Source organism: Talpa occidentalis, unplaced genomic scaffold (assembly GCF_014898055.3).
Source record: "Talpa occidentalis isolate TD23 unplaced genomic scaffold, MPIMG_talOcc4v2.1 talOcc4.12, whole genome shotgun sequence".
Classification (NCBI taxonomy): Eukaryota; Metazoa; Chordata; class Mammalia; order Eulipotyphla; family Talpidae; genus Talpa; species Talpa occidentalis.
The window spans coordinates 89,207,380-89,224,742 of NW_023601212.1; the positions used below are offsets into that span (position 1 = coordinate 89,207,380).

The 17,363-nt window shown below is 46.4% G+C and overlaps 1 protein-coding gene across 1 annotated transcript in view; it reads right to left on the minus strand.

The window, feature by feature from the left end:
• Nucleotides 1-1,007: 1,007 nt before the first annotated feature.
• Nucleotides 1,008-17,363, minus strand: part of CACNG3 (calcium voltage-gated channel auxiliary subunit gamma 3) — a 75,899-nt gene continuing 59,543 nt past the window's right edge. Inside the window, exons 2-4 of the mRNA XM_037504554.2 lie at nucleotides 8,884-8,967; nucleotides 6,600-6,740; nucleotides 1,008-2,070 (exon numbers count right to left, since the gene is read on the minus strand). Of these exons, the coding sequence (XP_037360451.2) occupies nucleotides 1,595-2,070; nucleotides 6,600-6,740; nucleotides 8,884-8,967 (701 nt within the window). The 3' untranslated portion in view covers nucleotides 1,008-1,594. The remainder of the gene's footprint in view (nucleotides 2,071-6,599; nucleotides 6,741-8,883; nucleotides 8,968-17,363) is intronic.

Sequence of the window (17,363 nt, forward strand, 5' to 3'; positions counted from 1 at the left end):
GTGGTGGATGTGGGCGAGGGCACGCCAGGAAGTCAGTGTTGGGGTGATGATTCTATCTCTCCTGCTTTTGATACCAAACATTCAAAGTATTCAAAGGTGCTTATACTCTCTCTCTCCCAGCATCCTCAGAGTCTGCAAAGTACCTCCCTCTCCCTGTTGAATCATTCCCAAGGGCTTGTATCTTCCTGCAATAATGCCAGCGTGGACGGCATCATACCACCTCTCCCTCCCCTCGATTCATATGTTGACGCTCTAACTGTGAATGTGATGTAATGTGCAATGTGATGAAATGGGGCTTTGGGAGGTAGAGTCAGATGAGATCATAAGGGTGGGGTCCTTGTGATAGCTTTATAAGAAGAGGAAGAAAGGCCTCTCTCTCTCTCATGGAATTTGCAAGAAGATGTTTGATTACAAGCCAGGAAGAGAGCCCTCTCTGAGAACTGAACTGATCAGCTTCCTGATGGCGGTCTTCCCAGCCTCTGGAACGGTGAGAAGTAAGTGTCTGTTGTTCAAGCCCCCAGACTAGATATTTTGCTACATACTAGCCCAAGCAGACAAATACAATGCCCGCTCTGCCTAGAATTCATCCTAACATTTAATAAAGTACATTGATTATTTACAGCACGCCGATCACTTTATACCTGACATCTATTTAAGCCTCACAACTTCATGGAGGAGAGTTCTATTGCCCTGTCCTGGTTCACAGATGAAGAGACTAAGGCTGCAAGATTAACTGGACTTGATTAAAGTCCTAGAGCTATTGTGTGCTGGGGTCAGATTTTGGATGCCAGCGTTCACAGGCTTGTCCCCAGATAGCCTCAGGGCATCCAGGGCAGGACTCCCCAAAGCTGATATTGCTGGGAAGAACCTTGTTGGCCTTAAGAGGTGAAGGCAGTTTCCCTCCAGTGACAGGGTGTTGGCGACCTGAGCTCAGCTTCCAACAGATGAGCCAGTCAATGTGCAGGAAGGAAGAGCCCAGAAGAGACAAGACACCTCAAGTCGCTTGGTTACGACAAGGCCAAACCTTTAATAACATGAGTGCTTATTACATTAGCTGCTTCAGGGCTCTGACATCTTTGATTTCTGGTCATGATTTTCTAACACGGAAAGTTGAATGCCTCTCTCAGGACGCCCTGGGCGCCGGTGTCCTGAGGATTTGTGTGAGTGGACAGTGGGGACAACCGGGCACACACCTGGTGGGAGGTCCAGGGAGACCCCCCCCCAGTGACCACCTGTGACTTTTAGTAAAGTCCTCTTCCAAGGAGGGAAGAATGTGGAGGTCCTTCTAGTAAAGAAGGAAGAAAGGAAAACATCTGGCACAGATACACAGAGAGAAATGATGTCAAGGGCATTGGCTTGAAAAGTTAGGGGGGAATGGACTGGCTGGACTGGGAGGGCCAGGGGCAAACTGTGGGAGAGGGCTGAGTCCATTTGGTTTCATTCTTTGCAAAAAGTAATACCATCACGAGGACCATGCCATGCAACCTCAGAGACACCTCTGGACACTGCCCCCAAGGCTGTGCTGGGATGGAGGGCAGAGGGCAGAGGGCAGAGGTCAGTTCATACGGGCGTGGTGCGCCTGTTGGCTGGATTATTATGCAGCGACTCTTTGAACTCTTTGGGCGTGGAATTGTGGAACTGTAGAAAAGCGTGGTCCCGGTCGGAGTTTAGCAGGGTCCCCATGGTGATCTTTGAGGGGTCCCGGGAGAGGGTAAACATAGAGATGTCGGTGGACGGGATGGTGTGGAAGCCTTTGCTGATGGGGGACAGGTCTCGGGATCTGGGCTCTGTGGAGCGAGAACTCGACCGCCTCCGGAATCGATACCTGTAGGGGAAGGCGAGCAAAGGTAGATTTCTTCAGGAACTCCGAGTGGGATCTGGCACGTAACTGCTGATGTTTTTCTATGTAGATGTGCACAGCCACTACTCCCACGATTTCTGCGATGATGAAAGAGAAGGCTCCAAAATAAAAGGACCAGCCATATGAGTAGCTTTTTTTGGAGTCACGCTGCCCGGGGTCTCCAGCATTGGCTGATATATAAACTATGATGCCGATGATGTTGCTTAACCCTAAGAGAAGGGGAAAGAAAAACAAATCTTTTATAAACCTCAGCCACAATGGTCTTGAAGTGGTTATAGAAAATGTAGAGGAAGTGGAAGAGAGGAGAATGGATGGAAGACCAGGAAAACCAACTGCTGAGCTCTTCTTTGCGAGGTCTGTCTTGTGGCAAACACTCAGTCCTGAAGGGTGTGTGTTCAGCTAACGAATACATCCTACTCCCACGGTGAGTGCAGTAGATTTCAACGCATGCATCTTTCCTGATGTAATTTATTCCATCAACAGTAAATTGTTGGCACTAAATCATAAGGATGGTGAAACAAACAAGTATAGGTCCCTGACATGTACATGCGGTTATAGCAAAATACAGTAGGCCTCCATCAGAGGCACGTAGACAATGGTTCAGAAGGTAACAATGAACATGGGTGAGCCAGGAGATAAGAAGCTACTGACTATGGCATGTGAAAGCAGACTTTGGGGAGGACTTAAGAGGGTTCTAGCTTGGATGATGGGGCGATGGGTGGCCTTGAGTTAAAACAAGGACAGCAGGGGCCTCCCTGGTGGCGCAAGGGGTTAAGGAATGCACTGTGAGGCAATCCGCAGCATGAGTTTGATCCCCAGCCAGCCAGGGAGCAACCCACATGGCGCAGCAGACCTCTCCTGTCTCGCCCACTGCTCCCCATAGTGTATTTTGGTCAATCTACCTGTTCTGTTCCCCACTCTGTCTTTGGTGAATCCTCTCATCCCCCATATCTCTGGTCTGTACCCCAGGTCTTATATGCATAAATAAATAAATCTTTAAAAAAAAAAAAAACAAGGATAGCAGAAGGACTGGGTTTAGAGAAAAGGGCAGATTTGGAGAGGCTGAGTTGGAAGTGCTTATATAGAATTCAAATGTAGCTGAGCAATGAATATGTATGGGTCTAGAGCTGCGGTTTGGGGAACAAATAAACCCATGGGGAAAGGGACATTAGCTTATTAAGTCTTTCTAGCTGTATAGGGTAAGGTAATAATTTAGATCGGCTCTTGTTTGAACATCAGGAATTGGGGAGCATGAGGCTGTTGTCCTCAGTAGGCAAGGCCTGCAGCCTTAATTCCTTGCGTTTATGAGTCGCCCTGGAAATAGCTGCCCAGCCAGATGGAGGGGAATTGATGTTCTCAGGGAATGGTAAAAAGAAACCATGGGATGGGATTTCCTGGGGCTGTCCTCATCTCTGGCCGCCTTTTCCACATCACTGCTCTAAAGGCAGAATGTCTCTTGTCTCTTTGCTTCAAGGACCTCATCCAGACCTTGAGACCAACAGTGACTCATGGAGATTGGTACATTGGCTGGTATCTCTTTGCTTCCAAATTTAGGCTATTTATAGGGTAGGACTAAACTGTAGTTTCCAGCTCTAGTTGGTAAATAACCATTTCTAGTTGTCTCCTGAGTCCTCCATCCCTTGAATGTGCCATAATCTTCCTGGGGATCCTCAGATTCTCCCCATACTCCAGCAGCTGAAAGTTTAAAGTTTGGCAGATCTGGGGCCACTGAACTCTGCTCCAGTGTTCTTCTGACTGACTGGTGCTCATACATTAAAGGAAAGAATATTCCAAATATGATCTCTGGCCATACTCTACCCGGGACTCACCCCCAGACAAAGGACCAGGCTCTGTACCCTGTTTTCTCCTCTTGGCATCTCCCAGCACAGGCATTCAGCAAGTAGCTAGTGAGTTCTAATCACTGAGCTATTTCCTAACATAGTACTCGACACAGCCAGTGCCGTGTCAGGCTGCAGGAAACTGTAGGGTGAAAAGCAGCACCTCTTCCTGGAATGTCAGTTTGACTCGAAGATTAGCAAGGAAGACATTCTTTTATATTAAAATGAACACGGATATAATAAAGAGGCAAGAGCAGGATTCACATGAATTTTTAAGTGTAAATGGAAGATAGGCTTCAAAGACATTTCAGCTCAATAAAGGTGGCCTCCAGCAAAGCCCCCACCTCCCCTGGGCCATGTCCCCTCCTCACCTCTGTCTGCAGGGAAATTTTGGTGGTAAAGTTTGGGAAGCCCCGAAAAGAATGCAAAGAAGCTTACTGGGAAAAAAAGAAATGAAGTTCAAAGAGAGGCTCAGATGTCAGAGCAGTTTAAAGGAGATAGGAAGCCAAGCGAGTTTTCTTTCCTTTACAGAGTACTATGTTCCAGACTCAGTGCAAAGTCTGTGTGCACTATCTCAATTCATCATTGCAATAAGTCTGCTTTAAACAAAAATTACCCCTCTTTTATAGAGAAGAAAAGCAACTTCCTAAGAAATGAAAATGGTGGAAAGAGGATTGAACTCAGAACTGTTTGTTACTCTTGGGTGGATTTAGGTTTCAACAACAAAATTTAGGAAGAACAAGATGTAAGTGGGCAATCGCTTTCTCCCAAGCATCAGACTGTCAGCTCCTTGAGGGTAGGGACCAGGCTAATTTTGTTCAAAGCTACAGTTCTAGCTCCTAGTCCGGAGCCTAACCCATGTTAAGAGGTCAGTGCATATTTGTTGAGTGAATGGATGAATTGAGTGTAGGTACAATGTAGGTAATAACAGCTACCATCTACCAAGCAGTTACTGGGTGCTAGGTTGATTTTATGCCCTTGACCTACATGAACTCATTAAATGCTCTTAACAGCCTCAAGGTAGGTACAATTGTTTTCTCCATTTTTCAGATGAGGAACCTGAGGTACAGACAGGTTAAGAGACTTGTCTGAGGTTGCACAGCTGAGAGGTAGCAGATCTAAGATTTGCACCACACAGCCACGTTCTTGGGCATGATGCACTCTGCCTGGCCCCCAGGCGACACTCCGTAAAGATATTGATTGCTTGCCTGAAACCAAAGATTCTTATAGCTGAGTAACTAAGAGCCTTGGAAAGTGCTGAATCCTTCAAAACTTTCAGTTTATAAGCAGAAAAATGGAGGCTGTTTGGACTTGTCGGGGAGACCAGTGGGAGGTCCAGGATTTAACCCCAACCTGGCTTCTCTTCATATTTCCCAGTTCCCATAATGTCTAATATGCTTTCTATCTCTCAGAATATGCCTCCTGAAAAGAAAGCTGCTGGTGTTTTTCTTCCCTGACAATCCCCTTGGGGGAGAAAATAATGATCTGTTTAGGAAATGCTCATGTCAGCACATGCATCCTCCTCTGAGTCGGTCAGAGCCCAGGAAGTCTGGCTAGACTAGAATATGCTAGACCAATGACTAGAATATGCTTCAAAGCAACATAGATCCCTCGGTTTGCCAGTCATTGCCATCTGTCTACCAGAGCCATACCCACTATAGGGCTGACCACACCCCTTGGCAAGATGGCGGCTTCCTTTCCTGGCCTGGTACTTGAGTTGGTTCCCAGAGACACAGATCTGGGTGTCATCGTCCAGCTTCCCCACTTCGTGGAAGGGGAAATCATGGGGAGGGAACCCCATGATTCAAGAACCCCACTAAGCAAGATTTAGTGGGGGAGCCAGGACATGATGCTTCATCTTTGGAATTATGTCTTGCTTTTCCAATGCTAGAAAATGATATTGTGCTCTTTATGTTCAGCCTCCTTCCAACAAACTTACGAATAGCTCCTATTGTTATTTCCATTTTATAATGGAGCAAACCAAGCTACAAGGAGTTGGTAATGTCGCTGAGCTCCCACAGATGAAGTTGGAGTTCAAATCCAGGAACATCTGCCCTGGTACCCACCATTCTGTACTCTCCACCAGGTTCCCAGCCTGGTAGAATTCTGCCATTATTTTGCAAAGTTTGAAAGTCATCATCAAAGAGCCAAGCCTCCTCTCCCCTCTCCTGCTCTGTCTTTGCTTCCTGAAGACATTTCATCCAGATGGGACTGACTGAGGACTGGGGTGGGAAGAGGTGGGAAAGTGATGAAGGAGATGGAGGCCCAGTGCAGAGGAGAGAGCAGAGGAGAGAGCAGAGGAGAGGGGCAGAAAAAGGAAGAGACAGAGGCAGAGAACAGGACCCCTTCCCAAAATGGTCTCTCATGCTTATCTCTCATCCTTGGCCCCGGTGATGAAGGCTTCCCTGAGAGCATCTGAGGCTGCTGGGTTTACCTCGCACTCAGAGAGCCTTAGGACAGTATGAGGATTTTGAGAGCTTAAAAAACTGTGCACAAGACTTAACCAGCATGCGCATCTCTCCAGAGTCAGAGTGTTAGAACATGCCCAAGTGGTCAGAAAGTTGAAGCCTTTAAAACACACTGAGGCAGTCTCAGGTGTGTGTACCACACTCGCCAACTGGGGTCCAGCTCCCCATCTACAAACATGGACTCTCTCATGGACCAGCCTCTCCCTCTGAGCTGAGCTGGCCTCGCATCTCTACCTCAGCACCGCTTCATTCCACCCTAAGCAAGAGTCAGAATCTTGTTTCCACTTAGAGTGGGTCCTTATTCTTAAGACAACAAATTGGCCATTTTCTTACTCTTTCCCCAGAGGGGACCCTGCATAGCATCACTCTGTGCTTCTGGGCCTGGCATGGGTTTGGTGTCTGTGAAGATCTCCGGGCTGGGGCCAGACTCACCTGCAGAGACAAAAAAGATGCCGGCGCTGAGGATCACATTGTGTCTGCTGCGGTGGAACTCGCTGGCGGCTACGCAGAGCCCCCCGAAGAAGAGCAGAGTGACGCTGAGGATGGGGAAGACGCTGGAGGCCCTCACAGCCCCTGCGGGAGGAGACAGGCTCAGTCTGCACCCCAGCCAGCCTCAGAACCCACCAACCAGGGACATGGGGGGAGAAAACTCTTGAGCAGGACAGAGCCCGAAGCCAACCTGGCGTAACTGTGGCGCAGGACCCCATGCTTGGGGATCCCACGGTGCAGTCACTGGGGACTCGGACTTGACTCCTGTGGGGTCCCACTACCCACCACCTCCCACGTCCATCCTCAGCTGCCCACTGCCCTGTTCCTGGCGGGCCCCTGGCGTGGACACTGGAAGAGTCAGGGTTGGTGCACCCCCCAGCCACTTTCCAGGATATGCACCCACCCTGCCAGGGTCCCTGTGTTCTCGGAGTGTGACATTAAATAGCAAAAGATACTGTGACAGATCACAAAAGAAAGGAAAACGCCCTATTGCCTGTGTTTTCAACAGGGAACCCAGGATTTTCACCATCATCTGTTTCTGTGGGGTGAGGGCAAGTGCCCCTGTCTCCCCACCTTCCCAGAAGGGAGAGAAACATTTTGTTGGAAAAGTAATCAACCGCTTTGAAGAACTTAAAATCAGCTTTGCAAATTGTGAACTTGAAGTCACAGTTCTGTCTGTTTTTAACAGGACAGATATAAAATGTTTCATCGAAGTAGGAAATAAAAAAAAAAAGCAAAACTCTGGGCATTTTGGTAAAATTCCACGGGGGATGATTCTAAAGTCACCTCTTGGCAGGTGCAAGTAATGTGTCCACCCCCTAAACTTTGGTGAAGCCACATCTTTAAGTGTGTCTTTATTCCTCCCACCTAACCTTTGTGAGCTGCTGGTATAAATCCTAGTAGGCATTTGGATAAACCTAGGAGCTGGATGAGGATCCAAAAGAGAGAAATACATTTACCATAAAGCTAACAAAAAAGGAAACTTAAAAAGGACTATTCCTTTAAATTGAACCCCACACCAGTTGTCTGATTTAATCACCTGTATGATTTAAGGCTCATATATGGACCAAAAGCACATATATGATCGCCCATCTGTTAGACTATCAGGGGTGAGAAGAGCTAAAAATGACTTAATTTAAAAACTCATCTTGAAATATGTGTGAGTTATAAACAACCCAACAGGACAGTCTCTTAAAGCTTTAACTTAGAAGAGCAGTTTTTTAAAAAACAAAAAACACCCAGACCTCACATTTAAGGCTTCCTAATAGTGAATTAATCAAAGCCTTAGAATGTTCCATTTGAGTGAGTTGGACACACCTTCTCATTGAAGAAATTACATTGAAATTGCATTAAACCTCCAGTTCTCTGTGTACCTGGATCAAGGTCAGGACCGAGTCCGCAGCTAGACTTTGCTCTTGCTGATCTCATGCAGCCAGAAAAGAACTAACACGTGTGGCTTCATGACGGTGTGTGGGTCCTAGTTTAGTGTGAAGTGCATTCGCTTATTTATTTTTCATGACCTTGTTCCACAGATGATATCCACTGAAGTCTTTGTTCATTTAAGAGAGGGGCAGGTAATGTAACTTGCCCCAGGTCTGTCCCAGCTTTGGGAGTCAGGGAGTGTGAACCCCAGAACCCTGGGCCTGTGCTGGAAGCCACACTCCATTGAGAGGCAGCAGGCGAAGCTTAGAGTCACACAGGACAGATGCTGCTTTAGTGACAGTCCCGTGTCCTAGAGGCAGTGACCTTGGGCGAAGCTGGCTCTGCCTGGGTTTGGAGGATGGTGAGCTTGCTTTGCCTTCTTCCTCCCAGGCCGTGCCCCTTAGAACCTTGTCCATTAGCACCTCACCATTCACACCTCTCCATTCCCACTTTGCCCATTAGCACTTCCACCCTGGGGGGACTTGAAAACTTGTATTCAAGTTGATAAAAATTCCTTAGATCTTCTCCTAAGCAGATGCAGACTGAAAAGAACTTTCCAGGTTTGACTCATCTACTTTTCCTTCTTAAAAAAAAAAAAAATCTATTTCTATTGCTAGTTCATTGACATTAAAGTCTTAGTTATCAGAACCACATGAATGTCTCTATCTAGTAGCAAAGATCCCTCAAGCTCCTTTGCTTGTTACTTATTTCTAGGATGGGTGTTGAGGACCCAAGCTCAGAAGTAGTAGGGGATCTCAGGCCATTCTCTCCTTCCCCTGGGAGCCCCGAGAATTGGGGAACTTACTCAGGAGATACTCCGCTGTGTCCTGTTCGTAATCAGCATCTTCAGGGAAGTGGTCTATTTTCTTGCACACGCCTCGGAAAGCCCCTGTGGGAACAAACGTGGTCCTGAGCAAGGGAGGAGGCAGAGCCCCGGGTTCTCACTCCTACTGCAGATCCTTCTCTGGCTGCTGCTGGACATGCCTGGCCAGCCCCTCAGCATCCTTCTTAGGTACATCCCTTCCCAGTACAGGGAAAGAAAAAAAAAAAAGCAGAAGGCCATTTGCAGCAACATGGATGGAGCTGGAAGGGATCATGTTCCGTGAAATAAGCCAGAAGGAAAAATAAAAATACTGGATGGTTTCACTTATAGGAGGAATATAAGGGGACCACATAAGGGACCAGGACAAAAAAATAATTATAATAAATAAAAAACCAAAATAAACAGGCAATTAGAAATCAGAGACATTCTGCAGGGGAGGGGTATGGAGAGGCATCAAAGGAGGGGTAGGACGAGCACAGGGGACTGTGTTGCTGGTGCACGGGTGACTTGGTGGTGGGAATTTCACGGGGACCACACATGAGAGAAGAAAGCATACACTGTACAAAAAAGAAGAATGATGTAAAATATATATACATTTTTTAAAAAGCATAAGGCTAAAATTTTCTGCTCTCTAGATTTTTCATGATGCTGGGACCTACGTAGAAGAGCAAAGAGCTAAGAAGCAAGGAAGCAAAAACATTCATTATGAGAACAGTGTTGTCTTATATTTTTCTCTTCACTCCCCACTTCCCAACCCGGTTTTGGTGAGAGGAAAGGGAATGGCATTTACAGATGAGGAAACTGGGCCTAAGAATTTTTCTGGAGCTCACACAGGCAAGGACTAGGGCCCGGGTTGCTTTCAACATCTGCTGATTATCAAATAAGGGATCAGTGGAAAAATAATAACAATAAAAACTACAACCAAACCAAACAAAAATAATCAAAAGCCATAAATCAGAGACATTCTGCAGGGGAGAGGGATCAAAATGAGGGCAGGAAGAGCACAAGGGACTGTGGTGATGGAAATTCCAGGGAACTACACCTGAGAAAAGAAATCAAACGTAAAAAAAAATGAAAAATGAATAATGATGTCAAATATATATATAAATAAATAATTTATTTTAAAAAATCTGGTGAATCCATGGTGTGGATTCCAGGCATAGATTTGGAAATAGCCCGTTCTCCCCAGTCATGCTCATTACTGACACCAGTGGGGCCTGGCCCTGCCCCTCACCCAGGATTGCAGCTTTCTGGGCTCTGCTGTGGGCTCCCCCCTTCAGGAGGTACAGAATTTTCCCACTCTCTCCTGGGGAAACTGACTGAATGTATTTTGCTTCCTTGTCTTTCTTCAATATCAACTTGGCTTAACTCATTGTTTGTGCCTGTGAACTAGCCAATTAACCAATCTCTGGGGCAGCTGAATGGCTCTGCCACTTCTTAGAAATGACAAACAATTGCAGAACTTCTCACCTCAACACAGCATGAAATTATACATTACTGCTCTCATCCCTGCTGGGAAGACAGGGTAGAGGTGAGGGGCAGGGCAGAGTCGTGGCAGCAGGCAAGGTTTAGAGTCACACAGTGCAGGTCTTAGATTTCGGAGTGCTTACTGGAAGAATTTAATAAGGCGGTACATGAAGACCAGATAATTGCCAAGCTCTAGGCACATCATAATAACAGTCAACACTTCCAAGTGGGTGTCCGGTGGGCCAGGCACAGCACTGAACCCGACCTTCCCTCTCTCATTGACTCTTGTCTACCAGCCCGGGAGGTCGGGGCTATTTGTCCTGGCACTTGGTGATGAGCAATATAGGATCACAGCTGATGAGAGGGGATCCATTTTTTAAATCCAGATTTCAGGGCCTCCCTGGTGGTGCAGGGGTTAATGTCACAACGCTATCAAGCTATCACCAGCTACTGCAGCATGAGCTCCATCCCCGGTTGGGAAGCTGCACACATGGTGCAGCAGACCTCTCCTGTCTCGCCCGCGCCTCCCCTCAGCAGTGTATTTCAGTAGATCCACCTGTTCTGCTCCCCATACTGTCTGGTGAATCCTATCACCCCTGCACCTCTGGCCTACACCCCAGTTCTTGTATGCATAAATCAATAAAAATAAATCTAAAAAAAAATCCAGGCTTCAAAGTCTGTGGTTTTCACCATTATACTATGAATAGAAGCCATTTTTATTTTCTGTCCATTATTATCTTATTATAATGAGTGCCATATATTTACCTCCTACTCTGAGTGGGCTCCCCACCAGAGGCATTTTACAATCACGTGTGGAATATGAAAGCATCCCCTTGGTTCTGAGTCTCCACTCACTTGGGCAGAAGCCCAAGAAGGAGAGAAGACTTGAAGGCGCAAGGAGATTCTAAGAAGAAAGCCCAACTCATAGCTTCTTCCTTGATAATGAAAAAAAGGTCTTCATTTTTCTTGTTCAGATATTCCAATTCTATTCACCTATTCCTGTTTGTTTTTCAGCCCCATCCCCTTTCCAGCTGGCTGGACAAAATATCAACACACACTGAGCACTCCCACACGCCAGCTGCCATTGAAACACACTACACCTTCTATTCTCCTTAGGGCCCCAGACAGCCTGAGGAGGTTGCTGCTTTTGTGATCCCTATTTCCCCACCAGCCTTAGTGAACTAGGTGAGTTCCCAGGGACACAGCTATAAGAGGCTTTGGCCTGCTCCAAAGTCAAAGTTCCTGCCCATTATTGGGAATTGTAGTCTCCTCAAAAACATTGAGTTGGAAGCAAAGTCTTTTGCCAAGGTAGTGCTATGATCTTCCTGCTTGGTGCTCCTCCCACTGGTGCTCCCCTCACTTGGTGCTCCTGCTTGGTGCTCCTCCCGCCAATATCAATGGGGGCAGTGGATCTGTTTTCTCATCAACCATGATTTTCCCCTCATGAGACCCAGCAGGGGCTCCTAAGCAGGGCAAGGCAGTGGTTGGGGGACCACCTATGTGAGCTGTTTTACCCACAGGGAAGATTTCAAAGGAAGAAAAGTTTCCATTGAAGATGAAATTCAAACATTAAGAAAACAGACAAGCCAGAACCATGTGGGAATAAGGAGCTCCACGCCTGCCTGCATCTGCTTGTGAAGTGGGTGTTACCCAAGGGGTTTTAGGCAGCTTGAAATTAGGTCTGAGAGCCAGCTAGCACCAGCCCTCCTGGAGAATCAGTCTCCCATCTTTAATGGTCTAAAGCAGCCCACCACCTGTCTTTGCACCCCCTCACCAATTAAAAATGATTTTTGCATATTTAAATGTTTGGAAGGAAAAACAAACAAAAGGAGAAGACTGTTTCATGACATGCAAATAAAATATGTGAAATTCAAATTTCAGTGTCTGTAAATAAAATTTTATTGTAACACAGCCTTGCCCATTTGGCTGTGGGCTTCGTGAGAGAATGACAGGATTGAGTCGCTACAACAGAGAGGGCAAAGCCAAGCATATTTACCATCTGCCTAAGGAAAACCTTGCTGATCCCTGTTTAAAAGGTGTCTGTCCTGTGAGGCAGCACTATCTCTATGAGGGCAAGAGTGGATGGCACCACCTGGGACTGAGGTCTTCGCCCAGGCTGGTGCATCTAATGCCGATGATGTAGGATGTCAAGGGCAAATCTGGGTGCAGGATGCTTTGTTTTATGTGTGTGTGTTTTGTTTTCTATCTGCGGTATTCTAGTATGCATTTTGTTGTCATTTAAAAAAATTAAATATGTTGCTACAATTTGAAATGTCATATGAAAGTCTGGAAGCTTCCCTTAAAAAATAAGGAGCCCTGCCCCATCTTTCCATGTAGCAGCAGTTCTTTGTAAGTGGACATAAGCATCCCTTGGGGTGCAAGCTCTCATTTTCTTCTTCTACAGAATGAAGATAATCTTGGAATTGCCACCGGAATTAATTGAGGCAGTAAAAGTGGTTACAGTACCGGTCAGTGTTCCCAAATCTTTATGCAAAACTCTCTTCATCAGGCAATGGCTAAAGCTCTTAGCACAGTGCTGGCCCATAGTAAGAACTCAATAAATTATAGTTATTACTACCATTGGTTCAGGTAGGGATTTCAGAACATTGGTGCCAAGGTGAGCGTTTTAGAGGCAGTATGAAAGGGAATCAAGAATTTCCCCGAGGAAGACTCCACACTGAAAATGAAGTTGCTGGCACCCGAGTCAAACACTCATCAAAAAAGTGAACTTGGCCATTCATGTAAGAAGCATATTGCTAGCTCCCAGAAATAACCGTTATTTAGCATTTCTGTCTCTTTCCTTCCAGGCTTCTTTTTCCCCCGTGCTTTCACACACAAGCGGTTTTACAAAATCGGGATCATGCTGTTCTCACATTTTCTCATGAGTATTTCCCCATATCAGTAAATCTAAGAAAAATAGGATTGGACTTGCCCACAAACTGCAGAGGATGGGGCCAAGAGAGAAAGGAACCCACATGCACCCTGCAAGACAAAGTTGGCTCACAGAGACAAGCACTGACCTAAGGCACTGGGGCAGAGGGAAGCAGAAACCAGACCGGACAGTGGGTGTGTGAGGACAGATCCAGTAGGACCCGGAGGTCAGGCAGATGTGAGAGCTCAGCTGCGAGAACACATAGCCCCTAGGTCTTGGAGTTGAAGACGGCACCAGGGAGCTGATGAAGCATAATGGGATGGCTGCTTTGGTGGTGGCAACAGCCTGCTCCCAGGAGAGGAAACTGTTTTCGTGAACCAAGGTGCTCACAGTTGAGGTCCAGCTTGGACAAGGGAAGAACGCTTCATGGAAGGAAGATGCCTTCTTGTAGTCCTGGATGTCATCCCAGTAAAACCAAGACTGAGCTAAGAATGCCCCTTGGTGCCTGTGTTATGTACCATGATTCTACACGTTCTAGGGCAAGAAGAAATAAAACAGAAATAAGAGATAGGAAAAAACAGGGGTGAATTTATCATTTTTTCCCCAGGTGCTAGAATAGTCTACTTGGGAAGCTAAAGGCAATTTTCTAGGAAAAAAAAATAAAATGAATGAAAGAGCTCGGTAAGGTGACCTCATGAGAGACATTAAACCATAAAAATAAAGCCGTTATAGTTAAGTCATTGTGCTATACTGATATTTAAAAATAACATTTATTAGGATTTTTAATGCAGAGAAATATTATTAAAAAAAGAAGTCCATTATCCTACATTCAGATAATCCCCATTAAAATAAAAGAATATATGTATGTAATTAGAAGATTCAAACAGTAGCTATAGAAGAGGACATGATTTAAAGCCCTTTCTTCATCACCCGAAATTCTGTCACATGCTATTTTAGTAGCGTGATTTTTGTTAACTGAACGTTGAATGACATCACGTCTAAGCTGAGATCTGAAGGTTAATTAGAAGTTAACCAGAGTAAAGGAGGTGTGTGTCCAGGCAGCCTGGAAAACCACATGTGACGATGAGATAGAGTGAGTGAGAGAAAAAAATCCTTCAGGAACTTGAGGGTAGTACAGAGTGTTTAGAGGTTTTGGGGTGGTTGGTCTGGGGGAAACATCCAGGGGTCCCAAGTGAGATGCGATGAGATGCTGGTGACCTGGGATAAGGCAGGTGTGAGGACCGGGCTGGGACTGGTTGATTCAGGCTTTGTCCTTCTCCTTCCTTCTGTCTCTCCCTTCCTCCTGCCCTCCCTCCCTCCCTTACTTCCCCTCATCCTTCCCCCAAATGTATCAAGCACCCACGGTGTACCAGAGCTGTTTTAGCTCCTAGGGATTGAATAGTGGCCAAGATAATTCTGGTCCTCAGAACTTGCATTCTCATTGGAGACGGTGTACAGACTAGTAAGTCAGTGAGTGAGATAACCATCTTTGAAGGAAATGCAACAGGATGACATGATGGTGACTTGTGCTGGGTAGAGCAGGAGGTGGGCACCTTTAGAGAAGGTGAGAAGGTGATCTGGGGGGAAATTTGACTCAGATCTTAGTAAATAGATGGAACAAGTTCTCAAAAGAGCAAGGAAAGGCCTTTCCAGGCAGCAGCAACTGGGCATGCAGACTCTGACATAGGAATGAACTTAGTTTGAGGAGCAGGAGAGAGGCCAGTGGGGAGAATGAAGCCCATTGTGGAGCTCTGGCGGGTGCACCCACTCCCTTCTAGCAGTGCCATTACCACTGGGGTCTCTAGAACATGGAAGACATCAAGCTGTTCAAGGACAAGCTCAGCTCTGTCTCTTCCTCAGGGTTGGGCAACCTAAAGCTCCTACCGATGTGGTGCAGAGTGGCTTCCAGACATGCAAGGTAGGCAGCAAGAGTTGGGAGGGAGTCTGGAAAATGGGTTATTTCTCTAGGAAGAGAAATAACACATATCTCTAGGAAGAGCTCCCAGGTTCCTTGACTGAAAGTCTCCATTCTAGTTCCTTCCAGATTCTGGCAGTGCCGGCCCCCAGCCCCATATTGGGACATGGCCATGTTGTGGAGGTGGGATGAGGCTGCCAGACTATGAATTTTTACAAGTAAGTCAGAGTCTTGCATTCTGGGGAGAAGGGAGGCTGCCTTCTTCAGCAGGTGTGTATTGGACCTCTGGAGGGGGAGACAGTGGGAGTACATACTTTGGAGACTTCAAGTTCAAATCCTTGTTCTGCCCATTCCTAACTTACCAGTTGGGTGATCTTGGGTGAGTTATTTATTTCTGAGTCTTGATCTATTCATGTGTAGAATACCTATAAGCTGAAGATTGTTGGGTTGTTTTCAAAGAGATGATTCTATTGTTATGCTTGCTTAGATGTGTTCTGTGCCAGGCTTCAGGTTAAGGGGTCTTTGGGAAGTCTCACGCCCCCACAAAGCAGGTTCTTCCATTGGCCGTAGAGTGGGCTGAGGAGCTTGGAATCTGGAGCCAGACTGCTTGGGTGTGAGTCCTGGCTATGTCACATATTAGCTGCAAGTCACTTATGTGTGCCTCAGTTTCCTCGTCTGTAAACAGAATAATGCTAGTGCCCACCTCAAGGACTTTTTATGAAAGATCAGAAACGGTCAGATTTGTCAAGTGCTTTAGAGTAATTCTTAGCACCGGTGTTTGTTCATCAACAAGTACATTTTAGATGGGGAAACTGAGGCATCAACCAAGGTTTGTCTAACCACAGAGTCTGAGCTCTTAATGGTATCTTTTAGCACAGAGCTGTGTATCTAGAAGAGAGTTAACAAGGGGCAGTTATTAATATTGTCACATCCACTGTCTTTGGCACAGTGGAAACCAGTGGAAAGCTGGAGATAATGTCTCCTCTCCCCGCCATCACATGGACCCACACACATCATTGCAGGTCTTGATGTGGGTCTTGCCTGTGTCCCCACATAGGGCTATCAAGCAGGGAGCTGGGGGAGCTGTCACACTGCAGTGGGAATAAGTCTCGACCACCTGCTAAGCTGAGTTTGGGCAAGCGCCAGACACAGTTTTCTGGGTCATCCAGAGACGGCTCTGCAGTTAGTACTTTTGGACTCAAGTCAGGAAATACTAGACCCAGAGCAGAGGGGCTTGGGGAAGTGAGTGCTACCCGAGTCCCAGCCTTTCACAGTGCATGGCCCTGAGGGGAGACCCTGAATGGGGGCAGCTGTTTCTGGATACCCTCTCTGATAGAAAGAGAGAACTTCAACAGAGCTCCCCATGACCTTCCAGGAGGGACCCTCCACTGGCACCTCCCATGGGCGGGGAGCAGGATCTGGTGTCACCCATGATAACAATGCGACATTTCTTTGAACAGTCTCTGCCCAGTAACCATGACCTCAGAGTGAGGGTGGACAGTCCTAACAACCCACCCAGCCTAGCAGTGGTACCAGAAATTGGCCCAAGCTCTGCCAACCTAGTGCCCAGAGATTGGCACCCATCACAGTCATAAGTCTAACTGGTGCAACCAAATTCCAGGATTAAGAAAGCAAAAGTAATGATCTAGCTATTTTATTTCTAGTATTTTATACTCCTATGTTCATTGCAGCACAATAGCCAAGTTATGGGGACAACCTAAGTGCTCAACAACAGATGAATGGATTAAGATGTGGTTTATATACACAACTATAAAAAGAGATGAAATCTTGCCATTTGTGACAACATGGATGGAATGGAAAGGATTATGCTAAGTGAAATAAGTCAGAAAGAGAAAGAGAAATACTGGATCATTTCACTGATACGTGGATTACAAAGAAACAAGAAAGGAACAGACAAAACAAACCCTAGATACATGACTGCAGAGTTGAGGGTACCCCAGGGGGGGTTCACTGAGGAGAGGCCCAATGGACCAGGGTGGAGGACCACAGGGGGTTTGGTGGCGGGTGTGGCGTGGAGTGGCCCTGCACCTCTAAATCATAGTGCTGTAAGCCAGCATCCCCTCAATTAAAAAAAAAAGAAAGAAAGAAAGCATAACCATCTGACAGCAAGTGTGTTTGGGTTCTAGGTGTTACAGCAGCTCTATTATCTGAGGTTGAGGATGCCTTCAAATTATGATTCTAAAGGTG